At 38.4% G+C, this 18,328-nt stretch overlaps 1 protein-coding gene across 2 annotated transcripts in view; it reads left to right on the top strand.

Annotated features, from left to right (window-relative positions):
* The window catches only part of LOC5576735, a 175,930-nt gene that overhangs the window by 94,558 nt on the left and 63,044 nt on the right, over positions 1-18,328 (top strand). Inside the window, exons 4-6 of one of the 2 annotated variants that reach the window (XM_021837689.1) lie at positions 81-334; positions 15,951-16,105; positions 17,540-17,773. In XM_021837689.1, coding sequence (XP_021693381.1) covers positions 81-334; positions 15,951-16,105; positions 17,540-17,773 — 643 coding nt within the window. The remainder of the gene's footprint in view (positions 1-80; positions 335-15,950; positions 16,106-17,539; positions 17,774-18,328) is intronic. The other variant, XM_021837690.1, reaches the window with a different exon arrangement.

Raw genomic sequence — 18,328 nt, 5'->3', positions numbered from 1 at the left:
TAAAGACTAGTAATCAGTGTCGATGTAACGTTCAATCGTATTCTTTTTGAAATTAAATCTATTTTTTTTTTTCATTCCAGAAAAATTCTTCCAAAGCAAGCTGCTGCTGGCCTTCCTCGGGGTCATCCTGGTCATCAAGATCATCAAAATCAAAATCATGTGGCTGCTTCCGCTGCTGGTCGGCGTCGGCACGGCCAAGAAACTGGTCCTCAAGTTCCTGCTGTTCCTCTTCCCGGCCCTGTCGCACATCTTCAAGCTCTGCTCGTACTACCACGCTTCGTACCATAAGCCCAACTTCCACCACCATCAGCATCACATCAACCATCTGCACTCGGTAAGTGGTGGATCATTTTTTTTTTGCCTTCATACTTTTGACCCCATGCAATTTAAGCAGCAGTGCTCATTCACGAATGGTGCCAAATTTGCAGCCCAAAACGTTGACCCACTTGGGAGAGTATAAAAGATTTGCAGGGGAAATTGGGGTGCCTCGATGGGAGAAAGCCTTTTCACTGGCGTTGAAAATCGGTCATCTCAGATTGTGTAACAATTTGCCAGAGCATGGGTTTATCATCATCTAAGCAGGGGAACAATTGTTTTGTTTGTGTAGCAATTATTTCAGCCATAAATCATAAAAAAGGCGTGGATGCAAACAATGACCATAAATCCGATTCGCGGTCATTATCGTGTATTACTTTTTGGGAAGGCGCTTGTTTCCCAGGTCGATGGCAAAACCCCTTTTATATTTTCAATTTCTTTATTAGTGACGATTACATTTTTATTAGTTTCATTCGAAACATTACATTAATTTCTGAAATCTAGGTGTTGTGTGATAGAAAACACGATCATCCTAATAAATCATGGTTAAACTAAACTAAACAATTATGCGTTTCGGCTACGCAGTTTTAATATTTACAACGGCACAATTATTTGCCCGACGTTTCGACACGGGAATTGTGTCTTCCTCAGGACAAAGAAGAGAAATTGCGCCATTGCTAGTACAAGCTGTGTTAACAAGATAATTATTTTTGCTAAGTCATGTACCTAAAATATCCCGACTTGACAGTTAAAGTTAAACAAAACATAGGACTACAAACGACAACAATATTTACCCCCTGAGAAAGACACAATTCCCGTGTCGAAACGTCGGGCAAATAAATAAGCCGTTGTAAAAATTAAGACTGCGTAGCCGAAAAGCATAATTGATTACAACCAGTCAATTCTCCACCAACTAAATTAACCTTTCATTAGTTGATTAGACCTGCATATATGAGAAAAAACGCTTTCAATTAACTTACCCAAGATATATCACATATTTATCGTGGCAATAGAGGATTACAACGATTTTTTATATTTGTTTCAACATTGGATATTTTATGTAACTAATTACTACTATACCATGAAGAGAGCTTCAGAATCATTGTCAAAACTTCATTTTGAATCCTATGTAGAGCTTTCTTCCTGATATTACAACAGCTAGTTCATAATGGTACAGCATACAACATGGCTGGGCTGAAAAATGGTTTGAAGATCAAAAGATTGTTCTTAAGACAAAGTTTTGATTTTCTATTTATAAGGAGATAAAGATATTTTTCATATTTATTACATTTGGATTAAATGCCCTCAATGTGATTTTCGAATTTTTTATCTAGCATGAGCCAGTGTTGATAGACTCACACTCAAAGCTCAATCAATACGCTCTCCCGTGAGAGCAAACTCATAAGAGATCTGCTTCGCAAATCTCACGCTTGAGATTTTGATGCAAAATCAATCAATCAACTCAAACCGTAAAAATTGATTCATTCGCAAAACCCTTCAAAAACTCGTGAAACTCGGATGTTGTTCTTAACGTTAGAAATTATTATTATAATTTTACCAGACTAACAAGTAATTATTTCCGTGTGTGTGTGTGTGTGTAAACTGTGGAAATACGAGACAATGAGCCAAAAAGGTGAGCCAGCTCATCCATGATTTTTTGACTGCTGAGTTGCGTGATTGACAACACACGCATGAAAAATCTCAAGCGTGAGTTATGAGAAATTGAGTTTTTCACAACACTGGCATGAGCCCTATATCCTTTACTTCATCATGCAAATTTATTGAAATACACCTCATCGTGTCAACAAGTCTACTTGACAGAACTTTTGGATTATGTGGACTATAATAGGAAGCATTAACGCAATTATGAAGAAAAAATATTCAAACTTTATTGCAATCTACCACTGATGACACGCAGGCTCCGTCCTTTGACGAAGAGCCCTGTGTCATCATCAAATAATGATTTTTTACATCTTTGAGGTTACTCAGGTAAGTCATATGCCTAAAATACATTACAATATTGTTCCCAGCCTCCTCAAGGCATGAGCACCAGAGCTTACAGGAAGTTTTCAGACTTGGAGTTCTGATAACTAACCTGAAGTGTATGATTTGACAGATAACTTTGGATTGCTCTTACAATGTATGTTAAAAAATTAAAGTTTTTCAATTTTTCAACCAAGCTTTCATGCCAAAACACTTTCGATGCAAGACCAGTAGAATAGCCTTCGGATTTGTTGGAACTACGCCGCGTTCAATGCAGCGAACTCGTCAGAAGACAATGCCGGAACAGGAAGCTTTTGTAAGAAACTGAGAATGTGTCGTCGAGTATCAACGTTGCGAATAATGCCAATGCTTCCGTCATCTCCAATGGCATCGTCAATCTGGAAGCAGACATTGGATTTGCGTCATGCGGTATCACCATGAAGGATGTGCTATGTTTTCCAGAATAAGCAAGTTGTCTCTTGGTAAGATTTACCAGAGCGAATACCAGGTGACGTTCGAGAAGGAAGTATGCAACTAGATTAAGAAAGCCTCATGAAGGAGACCGTAACTGTTGGACAGTTTTCGGGAGGCTTGAGCTTGAGCTTGAGCTTGATTGGCCGCCCGTGGATGCACTCCAGTATCGCCAGATCAGCTGCACTTACACAAGGAACCAACCGAATGACTGCTTGGGACTAACAGGCATCCTCAGTGTATAAGTGCTGGTGATCTTCTATTTTTAGGCAACAATGGCACCTGCCACGTCAGAATGCTGACCAATGAGGGGAAGGGGGAGGAATTGATGATGCATTGAACTGACTCCCACGTAGACCGTATATTCCACTGCATCCACGTCAGTTCATGCGGGAGTGTATGGATTGGGGGAAAGGCATGGCAGAGAGGTTTGCTTTTGTGGTTAGCAGACTGCCTATGTACCAGGCGTGCGCGTGGAAGTAGTAAGCGTTAGGGAAACGGTTTCTTGTCCGTCTCTGGTTCTAGCGTTTGCTATGAACGAATAGTTTGAGTGTGATATATTTAGAATGGAAGATAGAAGCAAGTGAGAGATATACAACTACAAAGTACGAGGAAAGGGACGGGCCTGGGATTGAACCCATGACCTTCTGCATATGAAGCAGAAGCGATAGCCATCAGACCACCAACCCCGTCAGTTGGACAGTTTTCGGGAGGCCTGTACAAACTGAAGCTGGTCAAGGATCCGACGGTTCATGTGGCACGAGGGCGGAGCAGTTTTCGTCAAGTATAAGTCTTCAAGTAACAAATGAGTTCACGGGAAAGCGTCCCGATTCGTCGCTCCTACGAGTTTTTGGAAGCGAGGTCATGATGCTTGTTCCTAAGGAGAAAAGACGAAATTGGGACGAGAAATCAAAGCGTTCCACCTTCATGGGCTACAACGAGAATTGAAAGCGTACAGATTATACAACTTCAAGACGCAGTACGTAGCAATTGGTCATGACGTGATATTTGTGAAGGAAGGTCAAGTCACATCGAGAGGTCTCACCTAAGATGCACCTTTCGAAATGGTTGGTCACAATGAGATAGAGGTTGCAGAGGAACAGGTCGGTAATGGTGAAGAAAATGAGGAGGAATCAGAAGACGCCGACGATTCTATACCATTACCCAGAATGCAATTTATCGGAATACCACTTACCGGAATGTACCATTACCCGGAAAAACCATTTACCGGAATGTACCATTTACCGGAATGCACCATTACCCGGAAAGCCAAATTTCCCATTTTCGACGACCTTTTTCAGTACATTTGTGTACAATATTTATTCTCTTTCATTGATGCTAAGCACAAATTATGTCACGCTAACCATGGACATTCTTGCCTCGGTTTCCACAAACACTTTTTCAAAAGTCATCTTCAAACAGCTATGGACCAAGTACCGTTTTGACTCATATTCCGAACACTTAAGGCCAACAGTGACTTCAAATGCATCTGATAGGCATAAATTAGCTGATATTTGTGAAAATTTCAATTTCTTCGCAAAGTCTAACTGTAAGCTGTTGGGTTTGCCGATAAAATTGTTTATTTTAACTTGTTTAGTATTGTTTTTACGCAAAAGTATGGAACAACATTTTGATTCAAATGCCGAACACTGTGTTCATTCTGCCTCATATTCCGAACACCTTGACTCATATTCCGAACAGCACGAATAAATCGTATTCAAATGAATAATTTCGCAAATAAATTTATCTGAGCTAGTTTTACTGGTCTAGAACTAGAGGATCATCACTACTCCAGAGGTATAGAATAGATTAGAAGAGTTTAAATTGGATTGCAATTGACTGCCATTTCCTTGCAGTTTGATGACATATTTCAGCGAAACATTTTAACCAAATCGCCATACAAAAACGGAGTGTTCGGAATATGAGTCTGTTCGGAATTTGAGACAAAACGGTATGTTTTTCTTTATGCCGGCGTTACGACTCAACTAGGACAAAGCTATTCTAGTAGCATTTTTACAGTTAATAACTGAGAGCCTATGTCAATCGACCACTTTTACATTCGTTCATAGTTTGACAAGTATGTAAGTACTCCAGCTCTGAAACGTCGTCAAGTTTGCCAACCAGAAATAATTTTGAACTGGTGGTATTCAATACTACCAACCTCAGCTTGATCTTTCTGAATAGCCTCACTTTGCCGCAACGAACATGACGATACCAAAATTTAATTGCACATGTCATTTATTTGCGATTAAATTAGAAAAGAATCGCCTGATATGGTGCAGAGCTACTTGGGCACTTCCATGATTCACTTTGACATGGAAGGGAGGTTTTTCTCGATAGAATTATATGAAATTATGCAAAAAGAAGCACTACAGTACGACGCACATTGTGGCAAAATATGAATTAAGTAGCTTTTGAAAAACCCCACTGCCGAAGTGAATAAAAAATGTCAAGAATAGGATCTGGCTCCCTTTAGATCGAAAAACTATCTCTTCAAATTTGGGCTATAAAAGTAAACATTACAGGCAAGGATAAAAACAATGAAAAGATTTTTTTGTGTTATATATATATATGATGTCAAATATTAACGAGGTCAATACAAATAAAGTAAATGGAATAGCCCAGAATTTGAAAATGTTTGGATTTATGATAGTTTTCTTATCCCCTTCAGTTAAAACAGTTTAGAATCCAATTTAAATATTGCATCAAAAAATAAAAAAAACTGTGCAGTACAGTGCAATTCTCATTATAGCTTTAAAGCTCCCCCAAATCAACACGATTTTTTAAGCGAATTCGACAAAAAATCGACGTGATTTCGTTGTTGAGTCGTTGCATGCACTCTTATATGGAACCATCTAGACTGACACGACGAAAATCGCTGCGAAATTGCGTCGCTGTGGGTTAGACACGTTCATCAAACTGTGCATGCAGCGCATGTCGCTGACGCCGTAAAAAAAACGCCTTGATTTAGGGGAGTCTTTAGGTTTGAGGAAATCTAAAAAATCAAGACGAAACTAAGAGTGCCTTGGTGATCGAGAGTAGGGACACTTTACGCCATTCTGACGTCCATCTCTGGATTTCGAGATATTGAACCTCAATAGATCTACTTTTCCTTTGAATTTCCTTGATTGTACTTTTTTTCTACGAATGTCATAACTCTGAATGTCTGTACCCCGAATCCAGTGTAATATACTAGAAAGAATAGTAAGCAATCATAAGAAGAAGGTATTTGGTCATTTTCGACTAAATACATTTTGCCAAAAATGCCGAGATCGGTGGAACTCCAAAGAACCGCCAACCAAATAAAGAAGGGTGAATATCAGATGACCCCAAAATGGGTTATTCTAGAAAAAGGAATATACGAAGGATTTGCATTTGGTTGATTGATGTTTCCAGAAACAACATTCGGTGAATTGACACTCGGTGAAAAGTAGCACAACTAATCGTGTTAAAAATTCAAACCATTGCTTATTTATTAACATTTGGACACTTGGAGAACCTTCTAGACGGTCGAATGTCGAAAGTAAAGTAACATAGTTGTAGCCAAATTTAGCCAGTTCAGCCAAGACAAGCTGAAAGATAAGCTGAAAGAACAGCTTATTTTTAAAAGAAGGGTGAATCATCTATGAAATACAAATATATGAAGAAGGTGCATATTGACATGATCAAGTACGAAGTATCTTAGACTCCTCTTCAATGCTTATGTTTTTTGAAGGGATTACATCCCCTGTTCATTATCGTTGGTGATCATTTAAAATATTTCAAGTCAAAATACTGACATGAAGTACCGTAAAACGGTTAAAAGGACGTTAATGAAAAAGGCGAGAAACAGAGAAATAATTTTCCGGTAAATGGTCCTTCCGGGTAATCGTTTTCCGGTAAATGGTTCATTCAAGTATCAGAATTTCCATTTGGGTCTCAGTATTCTTCCTGACGAATGTTCCCAAATATCACAGCTTTGCGGTGTATCAGGTGATGCGAGCGTTGATCCCCAGACGTCCAGGAAGCGATTTCGTGTGAGGACAGCGACCGTTGGAAAGACGCGATGGTCGAGGGGTATAGAGCACTTGGAAGCTCGCCGAATTGCCTACTGGAAGGAAAGCACTCCGTTGGATAATGGATAATGATGAATTATAATTCACACAAAGTATTCCGGCAAAACTTTGGAATTATTGGGGGTCTCTGTTGGGGATTATTCTGAACAGTCATCGATATTGGAAATGGCTATGGTAAGAATTTCGCTAGAAATTCTTCCTTGGATTCTAACAGAAACTTTCTCAATAATTCTTCTACAAATTCAACTACAGTTAACTCTCCCTTACTCGATATTCCGTACCTCGATATCAAGTTAAAGAACCATAGTAAAAGTTAGTTTTCATGGCTAACTCGATGGTCCCTTGGATCGCAGTTGCATTGGTTTTGTGTTATGTCACTCGATACCTCCCTAACTCGATGGTCCCTTCAATATCGAGTATGGGAGAGATGACTGTAGCAATTTCTTCATGGAAAATCCTTCAGGTGGCATTCTTCCAGAGATTTCTTCAAAGGGCCCTCTACTAATTATTCAGGATTTCCTCCACTGATTCTTTCAAATATCAATCCAAAAAAATCCTCAAATGGTTTCTTTAGTAATTTTTCAGAGTTAACTCCAAGAATTCCTCCAGAGATTACTGTAACATTTTATCAAAGAAACCTTCAGGAATACCTCTAGAAGTTAGTTCCAAGGATTTCATCATACATTGTTAAGAATTTTTTTAAGGTACTTCTCACTAAGTTCATCACCAGAAATTTCCTCAAGGATTTCACCAGGACTTATTCAGGGCTTCCTCCTAGTACTCTTCCTTAAATTCCACCAGAAGTTGCTTCAGAAATTCCAAAAGAAATTTCTTTAACGATTTTTTCTTTTAATTTTTAACAGAGTCCTCCAGGGATTTATCTATAAACTTCCTAAGGGATTTCTTCAGAGATTCATTCAATGCTTCCTTCAAGAATTCCTCCAAAAAATGCTTCCAAGATTTATTAAGGAATTCTTCCAGCAATAGTTCAGAAATTTCTAAACAAGTTCTATAAGGATCAGTTTCCTGCGATTCCACCAGGAATTTATTTTTTTTTTCAAAAGGGTTGCTCAATGAATTTTTTCCAAGAACAAAATACAGGAATTCTATAAAAAATCCACCTGGAATTGCTCCTATCTAAAATGGCTCTTCTAGTGAATACTTCCCTACCTTCTAGTAAATACTACCCTAGGAATACTTCCAAAAAGTTCTTCAGTGATTAATCCAAACATTCTTCCAGGGATTGGTTTAGGGATTCCTTCATGATTTTTGCTAGAAATTCTTCCAAAAATTCCAACAGAAATGCTTCTTCTTCTTCTTCTTGATATTGCGTCCGCACTGGGACAGAGACTAATTCTCAGCGTAGTGTTCATTTATGAGCACTTCCACAGTTATTAACTTAGAACTTTCTTTGCCAAGGTTGCCATTTTCGCATTCGTATATCGTGTGGCAGTTACAATGATACTCTATGCCCAGGAAAGTCAAGGAAATTTCCATTACGAAAAGATCCTGGTCCGACCCGAAATCCAACCAAGCGTGACTTCGCTTTGTAGCCGCGGACTCTAACCACTTGGCTAAGGAAGGCCCCAACAGAAATGCATGCAGAGATTTATTCCAAGAACTCTAATAGTGATTCTACTCAGAATGTCTACAAGGATTTATCAAAGAGCTCCTGCAGGGATTCCAGAAGGAAGCCTTCAGCAATTCCACAAGATATGCTGCAAAAGACTTCAAAACTTTTTATACACGGGATTCCACCATAAATTTTTCTTAGTTTCTTCTTGGGAATCTTTAATAAATTATTTTATGAATTCTTCCAGTGATTGCTCTAAAGAATCTTCCTTGTATCCCTGGAGGGACCCTACAAGACATTCGACCTGGGATTTCTAAACGAATTACTTCCAGAATCTATCAGAAATTTATCTGAGGATTCCTAAAAAAATCTATCCATCAATTCCTTTTAGTATTTCTTGAAGTTTTTTTTTCGAGGAATCCACCAAGAATTACCTTAGAGAATTCTGTAGGAACTTCAGGGATTATTTTTAAAGTTCTTGCAGCGATATATGAATGTTTTTTTTTTTTCAGGAAATACTCTGGTAATTTCTCCAGTGATTTCTTTGCTGATTGCTCTAAGGATTTCACAATAAATTGTTTCATGTTTTGTTCCAGAAATTTTCCAAAAAATCTTTCCATAGATTCAACCTGGACATTCAGAGAAATGCTTTGTTTAATCCACTGAGTAAATATCAGTGGAATCCCTGGAGAAATAATCTTTTGGAATTTTAAAGATGACTTCAAGATGAAATACCTAGAATAGAGAATAATGATTTAATCTCTGGAGGAGCTCCTGCTAGAATCTCTGGAAGAATTCTATGTGGAATATCTGAAGAAACTTCTGATCGAATCCCTGGAGGAAGTCCTGATGAAATCTCCAGAAGAACTCTGATGGAAGCCCTTAAGTTTCTCCTGATAAAATCCCTATAGGAACTCCTGATGGAATCCCTGGAGGAATTCCTAAAATATACTTGAAGGAACTCCTGATGAAATCATTAGAGGCATTTCTGATGAAATCCCTAGAAGAACTCCCGATGGAATCCCTAGAGGAATTTCCGATAGAATCCCTGGAGGAACGCCAGGTGTAATATCTGAAGGAACTCCTGGTGGAATCCCAGGTAAACTTCTCATAGAATTTCAAGAGGAACTCCTGATGGAATTCCTAGAAGAGTTTCAGGTGGAATCCCTAAAGAAACTCCTGATGTAATTCCTAGAAGAACATCTGATAAAATCCCCAGAAGAACTCATGATACTAAAGAAGAACCTGCAAGCTGAAGAACGAGATATACAGACTGAATCAAGCTAGCCGGATTTGTCTTCTGCAAAGTTGTTCTGCTGATCAAGCAGTGAAAACCCTGATTTGGCATTCATCCGCTAGGCGGCGCTAGTAACTAGTTTTCCTCAATCTTCTATATTTTAAGCATCTACAACACAAAGTTGAAAGACAAAAGGTCGAAACGACAAAAGGTCTAAGAACAAAAAAGACAGGACAAAAGGTAGAAAGTATATTTTCAAAGAAGAAAAATTTCCCACCACGCAAATAATTTTCGTCCTTTTGTCTTTTTGACGTTTTGTCTTTCGACGTTTTGTCCATAAACCATATTTTGAGATCTGATAGGCAAGAAGATTAGTGTCTTCGGCAAAGTTGTTCAACCGATAAAGGGCTATTTGGCGGTGATTGGAAATATTTCCGCAAAGTGAAGAACATTCTTTTAAATCTTCTATATCTCGATATTTTTATGAGCTAGGGGTTTATTCACATATTTCATAACGCTGAAAATACCCATTTTGGACACCCACCCACCCCTTGTAACACTTTTTGTATGAATATTTTACAAAATTTGTATGACTCGTAACAACATGAGGACACCCACCCACCCCCTTCAGCGTTATGAAATTTGTGAATAAGCCCTAGAAGGTTGGTGTTTCAGCCAGAGTTGTTCAGAAGATCTGCTAGGTGACATTAGTAACATTATTTGAAATTTTCTATATTTCTTGCTCCAGATAAGCTAGACGAGATGTGTCTCAGGTAAAGTTGTTTAGCTAGACAACGTTTATTTATTCGGAGATAAAAATCTGTCTTCACTTACACTTAAAATTTGTGTGATACGGAAACGTGTTAAGAATATTGAGATGCTTGCTGTTCATCACCATCATGCACAACCAGCACTTCATTTTTTTTTTAAATAATAAAATATTTTTTCACAAAAACAATTGACTTTGTAATATTTTAAGATTTTTAAGCGATATTTGTGTGACATAGAAGTAGTGTAAAATTGGACGATGCAGGAACCCCATTAGCATTTGAAATATTTGTGGAAATTACCATGTACAGTGGAACCTCCATGAGTCGATGTTCCATGACTCGATATCGACTCATGGAACCATACTACAAACAAAATTTCATGGTTACTATGATGGTCCCTTGATATAGCTTTCCAGATGATTTATGTTCCATGACTCGAATGATATAGAGTCGATTGTCTCTTAAATATCGAAGTTTCACTGTACAGGTCGGACTCGATTATCCAGAAAATCGATTATCCGGGGACTCGATAATCCGGGATTTGATTATCCAAAATTTTAGACTCGATTATCCGGAATTTGTTTTTTGATGTTCTTGTTTTTTAATTTCTATGCATAAATCTGAGATAATTCGGTATTGCAATATACAATATGAATGGTTTTGCAGTTTTGAACGTATTTAAGAAAAGGTGGGTTTGAAAAAGTATATTTTTGTGTATGCTGACAATTTTTTTTTCTTGTAAAGACCCTTACTGTTCCTAGAAATAATTTCTGGCTACGCCACCGCATAATATAGATAAAACAACAAAAAAAGATAATATTTTAGTTTTTATATCGAAGATTTCAATTTTTTCTTAGTGATTCGTTTATCCGGTAGATTCGATTATTCGGATTAAAAAAATCGATACGTTACATTTTCACAATATCAGTAAATAAATGTTTTCAGAATCGAAAAAAAGAACATTGACTAATGTAGATTTTTTTTGGTACTCATATAATATATTAACAAGTTTATTTATGTTTATAGCTCAGGCATGTACTTCTTTTCAGAATGCACTTTCTTTCAATATAATCAGAATATTAGCTATCATATCATTTGTTTTTTTTAAGGTTAATGATTTGGCATTTATATTTATCTATCAATCACGAACAGCTAGAAGTATTTGCAAGAGCTTCGCTGCTGCTGTTCATCAAGCTTGTTAATTATTTATTTATTTTATTTATATACGGCTTTTTTTCTCTAGGAGAAGGCAAATGCCCGTGGGAGTGTAGCTACTTTAAGCCACTTCTCCCATAGGCATAAAACCTTCTCATCTTTTCACAAAAATTAGTGTAATTCAATGATTAGAGCAATAACTGCACTTCCAATGAGCGTAGCTCTTTGAAGGAAGCGCTATAAAATTTTGAGATTACTTAAAAAATCTCTCTAAGCTCTTTTGGACATCACAGAATTCTTCCAGCTATCGCACTGAAATTCTCAAAAAAAAAATCATTACCCTTCCGGTATTACTTCTGAGATCCTTCCGGATATCTGAGATGCTTTTGGAAATTCTTTAAGAAATCCCACTGTGAGTTTTATGTCAATATCCATGAAATACTTCTGGGATCCTTTTAGAAAATCCATTCATCCGGAAATACCACTAGAATTCTTCTGGATATGATTCAAGGATTCTATCGGAAGGTTTCTTGAGATTCATCCGTAAATCGCTCTGATACTTTTCCAGAAATAGCATTGGAATTCTTTGGAAAAAACATCAAGGATTCATCAAATCATCTCTCTGAAAATTCGTCTGGGAATTTATTTGATATTATAGAAGGATTTCCATAAGCATATCAGGTCGATTAGTGAATCACAGAGAAATTACTGATAACCTTAATATTCCTATATTTTTTTTAAAGATATTCGAAAAATAATCTGAAAGAATCCCATGAGGATTGGCCGAAGAATAACAAGTGAATTTTGAATGTATTTTACAGTGATGTTCAAAAGAATCCCAGAAGTTATTTTGAAGGGGCCCTGAAAGATTGTCAGGAAATTCCCAGGCATCCAGAATGATTCATGAATATTTCCCAAATAATTTCAGGGTGATGTCCAGAAGAACTCCGGAAAGATTTACGGAAGAATTTGAAAAGGAATTTCCAGAACTATATGAGAGTAACTTTCAGAGGATTCTCGAATAAATAAAAGAGGTATTTTTTAAGAGATCCAGGCTAACCGGAAGTTGTTTTAGGGGATTTCTATTTGACTTCAAGAGAGATATTCTTTAGATTCCACCAAGGATTCAAGAAAATACCCAAGGAATCAAGGGATTAATCACGAAAAAAGGAGAACACTTCATGATGAATTTATTGAAGAATCACAAAGAGACTGTTCGAGAATTCCAGAGGGAAGAATCACAAGAATAAATTTCTCAAGAATCACAGAGGTATTTCCGAAAAAATCCAAAACGGACATTTAAAATTATCCTAGGAAGACAAACAATAAAGCAGGGTTGAAAAACTACTGAAGGTTTTCTGGTAAAATATCAGAGGGATTAATATTATAATTTCGGATTGATTTCCAGAAGAAATCCTGAAATTTTTCTATAATAATCTCCTAAAGATTTCTAGAAAATTCTTCAAAAAAATACCCAGAAGCTGTGCTGTTAAATGTCCAAATTTTGGAAAATTTCAAATGCTCATGGTACCCTCGCATACAAAATACCGCATTAGCATATATTGTCAACCGATAACTTTTTCCACGGAGAACGTTGATATTCACAATATATGACATTTAACAGTCCTGCCCAGAAGAGTTCCAGATATGTTTAATGGATTTCCATTCCTTTAAAAAGCAATCATAGAAACATTTTCGGCTGAGTTCCAATGAAATTGTACCGAAGAATCCTGAAAGGATTTCCATAATAACTAAAGAGGGGTTATTATAGTCCAAGAGAAAGTCTCAGGGAGATTTTTGGGAAAAAAAAACAGAGCGACTACTATATAATAATTTCAGAAGAATTTCCGAAAGAATCTCAGTAGATTATCTGTAAGTTCCCTAGCACCGCAACTAATAGGGTACAGAACCACTTGGGCACTTCCATGATTGGAGGTTTTCTCGGCCGAATTGTCTGAAACTTTGCAGTAAGAAGTGCTTCACGCATATTGTGACCATATATGAACTCTGTAGCTTAAAAAAAAAGAAAATAAAATATACTGCCGAAGTGAATCAAATGAGCCAAGAAGAGGATCCAGCTTCCAATATTAACATATTAGTAAAACATAATATATCTACGCTACGTACATGGAAGTTAGATGGACGATGAGCAATGTTCAATACAAAGTTACAATGCAATTGCTGCGAGCAGAGTGATTTCTATGCCATATGGTTCGGGAGTGGTATCAAAGTTAATTAAAAACATTTATAGAAGAACGTGTGGGCAATAAGTATGAACTGCGCAGAATACATGAGACAATATTTCCCACGCAACGTGTTATAGTAGTAGAACGATAATACTCATCGTCCAATTTGATTTCAATCAAATGAACCCGTAGGAAGAAAATAACCTTGTGAATGAGCATGATTATAATTCACCTGCTGAGTATGATTCTTAAGCAAGCGATTGTTTACTGAAAAATGAACATTGTTGGAGATTCTGCCTGTGGAATCACGGGCACGAAAAACGTTACCATGCATCTGTCTGCCCTCGACGATTCGTTTACGCGGAGGGCAATCCCAAAAGTTACACACTTTTCGGTATCGTGCTTCACAGGACAGACGGCAATGTTTTGTTCCATGACCCCACTTTTGACACCGATGCCACTGAGTAGGGTCCTGAGTTTTTTTTCTTCCAGGTTTCTGAAATTTTTCCCATGTCACACGGACATCAAACATAAGTATTGCTTTTACTAAAGCTCTAATGTTATTTAGATCAGTTGTGTAAAAGTGAACTAAACATTATTCTTGAGAAAGCCTTTCCGAAGAATGCCAGATGGTGTTCTCTTTTTCATAATGATAACTTAGACTGAGAAAAATCCAAGTAAAAAATTTATTCTATTTTTGATCTCTTCAGGTGACTTATAGTCACTTAAGAGACCTTTCAAGAAGACCTTGAACAAACGTTTAGTTTTATTGTCATAAGTAAAAAATATGCTTCTTCTTTTCAAGATGTTTGAGAAGAAGTTGGGATCCTTACGACATTCCGGCAAAACGTGACTGTTTCCTTTCTTTGCGATTTGAAAAGTAATATTGATTTCCATAATGAAGTTCAAGATCTCCTGCCTTAATCCCCACACTTTGTTTTCTCACGTAAATCAAAGGGCTAGAGGCTAGAAGAGATCGCAGCAGGCCATGCGCGCGGATGGCTGCTTTTTCTCGTTTGCTGTCACGTTTATATCGAATTCGCGTGATTTATTCGGCCGGCGAAATCGTCAAACGGCTGGTAGTGCTATGCCACCCGGAAGATACTGAAAAAAGCAATGAAGTGTTTCCTGTGGTTCATCCGTGCAGTTCCGCGAAATTGGCGTAAGTCTAAGTGCCAAAATTGAGTGTATTCAAAACAAAGAATACTCAGTTGTGCGTTTTGTTCGTGAAGAAATGTGAAGAAAATAAGTGTTATTTGAAAGAATTGACGGGATTTGTTGAATAATTATAAGTCATAATTATGTATATAAACGCAACGTGTGCATAGAAAAAAAAAAACGAAAAAGAAGAAACCAGTTATGCTGGATCTAGTGTTGGATATTTTTTCAAAGTGTGATAATCAGCAATCAACGGGAGCTGAAGAACCTCACAGGAATTAGGAATTTGCAAGCATTCATGAAATGGGTGAGATCCTTCCGAAACAGATAGATTATATTTTAATTTAACTAGCTATGTAGAAACTTAAGGCAAATTGATGCGTTTAAGGGGATAAATAATTGCTGTGTAACGGGTACGGTATCAATTTCTTTTCAGAGAGCGAGCAAAGGCGCTATAGCTAAGGCTTTTTCAGCCAGGACATGAGGGGGAAATACCTGTGTCCCATCCCTGGAAAGAAGCAAAAAAGGAGTGTGCACTAACATTCTTAGCAAAGCCACTTCCAACGATTTCCCTCAACTCCCCTTAAATGAAACGGTTGGTACGGTTGTCCCCGTTTCTTCTCTCATATAATTGAAAAACTTTCGTCTATCACGTTATTTATGCGTGAATAATCTGATCACCGTAACTTTTTTGATTATCTTCAAACCCAAGTCTGCACAGTGGGCCTGGCCATTTTAATATTTGTAACATATTGACGATATGCTGCAAATATTAATATTGACAAGAAAATACTGGAATAATTTCCGGCATTTCCAGGATGCTTTTCAATATTGGCTGTGCAAGCGCTTAGAATAGAATAGAATAGCAAATCAAAGGGCTAGAGGCTACTTCGATTTGGTGTTCGGAAAATTTGTCCTAAGCAACTGATTGCTCATTTGGATTCAATCATCAACATTAGCCATTTCACCCTTACAAGATAGCACACATTCCGCAGCAAATACCGATTCGCCAAATTAATTAATCTCATTTTTTTCCTCTCCTCCCAGTTCTACCAGCATGACAAGGAAATCCCGGAGCTGATCTTCACCAAGCCTCCCCGCGGCCACCCCTCGGAATACATACACGGAGCGCCGGTGCCACCACATGCCCACTTCCAGCCGGAGCTACACTACGAATCGTCCGGACCCGGACTGGGATCAGAGTGAGTATCGTTTAGAGAGTAAGCCCCGCCGCCGATGGTGACCGAATGAGAAGAGTGACGACTATGAAGACGACAACGTAGACCTACTCAAGCTAGGGCCAAACACGCACACAGCATCATCGCTTTACGCAGGGCCACCTCGGAATGTTAAGCTTACGCCACCACACTAGTCGCTACTGCTTCTCTGTTACGGGAGAAATTTTGTGTTTTTGCACGTGTCTCTCACAGACTGACTTAACCGAGGAGGGTGCGCTCAGACATTAGGGCTGCAGAGAGCTGGTGAATGCGGTTTTTTGTTTTTGTAACTCCTTTATGTTGCTCTGTTCTCGGTTTGATAGATATTATGCTCGTATTTTCGTTTGTCTCTTTATTGTTATGTATTTTGTTTGGTTACAGTTGATTACACAGCAGCATGACACACTGACCGTTGAAGAATGATAGGTGGAAAGAGATGAGTGGAAGACCAGGGCCTTTTACGTAAACCATTTGATACAGATTGGCTTTTCGGAGCAGGGCTCGGTGCAAGACTACCAAATTGGGGATGGATTTACAAGATAAGCGGAACGTATTGTGCAACAGTTTGCAATACTCCGCTACTGAATGAATATATGCTTGTTAGATTTTTTAAACTGTGTGTTGTTTGTGTTGTTGTTTGTTGATGGCAAAATTATACGCCACGGCATCTTCTCAGGAAGAATCTCTGGCAAGATCCTTGGAGAAATCTCCGAAGAGATCTCCCTGGAGAAATCTTAGGAAAGATCCCTGGCGGAATCTCTAGAGGATCTATCGAGAGATTTCTAGAGAAATCTGTGGAGATATTCCTGGAGGAATATTTCGAGCGATCCTTGAAGGAATCTCTGTAGAAATCCCTGGAGGAATCTCTAGAGAGATCTCCGGAGGAATATAATGCCTCACTCCGTCCCTATTATGTAGTATTGCATCGAATCTGCTAGAGACACAAGATAGACCTAGGTTTTTGTAATTAAATAATTTCCATTTAGGTTATTGCATGCTATCGTTTTTGTTTATACTCGGTAGATTGATTTCGTATTTCGATTTTGTTTCCGTTTCTTTGTAGTTCCCTTTGGTTCAATAATTATTTTGATGCACAGTAGAAGTCCAACGCGTAATCGACAGCGCCCATTACACGCACACACACAAATCCATACACACAACAACTCAAGCCAATTTGTATCAATAGAAATATGCCAATCCAGAAGCCATGTTCTGTATGTTAATTGTATGTCGAATGCATCGCTAACAGCTCGTCACTACTACTAGTTCACTGTCTAGTTTGTAAGATCTCACCGGAACGAACGTACTACAGAATCTACCTCCGTCCGACACCAAATATCAATCCATACAATCAAATAAACAACCATCTAGAGTGAGAAACTATCAATCGCCTCCCGTTTCCCAACTCCGCACCAACAGGTTCATTAGCGATAGAAACTCTTACGTAGACACCTCGTTCAAGCCGCGGTACGAAGACTTGAACGATATCAATGCATGGGGTTTGGGCACTGGCACCACAGCAGCACTGCCTCAGCAACCACCTCCATCATCATCATCATCATCATCTGCATTCTCTTCACCATCCTCCTCCGGTAGTAGTACTAGCCACCACCGAAGCAGCAATGTCAATCCACTCACGCAACATCAGTCCAGGTAGGTTGGATAAGCGCAGCGAGGTCTCCCCAAAAAAAGGGCTAGTATTCTGTGTGCGCTTGTGAGTGTTGTTTTTGAAGGGTGACCCCGAAGAAATGGCACCATCTCCACCCTCACCCCCACCACCAACCAAAAACCATCGCTTGCTTCAACGGCCCTCTTGTGATTCTATAGCTAATACCTGGAAACCATTTACCTGAAAGACATCTATCCGAACGTCATTTACCCGAATGTAACACTTACCCGGATGCGACATTTAATCGAACGGTAGAGTATATCTTACCTACTTTACTTCTACTGGTTCCATGTCCTTCAAGACATGATCTGCACCACAATGTTACGCCTCCAGTTTCTTTATTGTCCCACACCTCCATGATCCTTCTCAAATTGGTTATACCTAGCACGTTGTGCCCCTCTTTTAGTCATGTACTGGCCGGATTCAAAGTGAACACCATTATTGCGGGTTTGTTGACCGGCATTCTCACTACGTACTCTGCCCGTCGTATCCTTCCAGCTTTGGCGGCTTTCTGGATACTAGATTTAACGTAGAGTTGC

Source organism: Aedes aegypti, chromosome 1 (assembly GCF_002204515.2).
Source record: "Aedes aegypti strain LVP_AGWG chromosome 1, AaegL5.0 Primary Assembly, whole genome shotgun sequence".
NCBI classification, from domain to species: Eukaryota; Metazoa; Arthropoda; class Insecta; order Diptera; family Culicidae; genus Aedes; species Aedes aegypti.
Note: the sequence above shows the minus strand (reverse complement) of the source record. Positions and strands in the feature narration are given on the sequence as shown.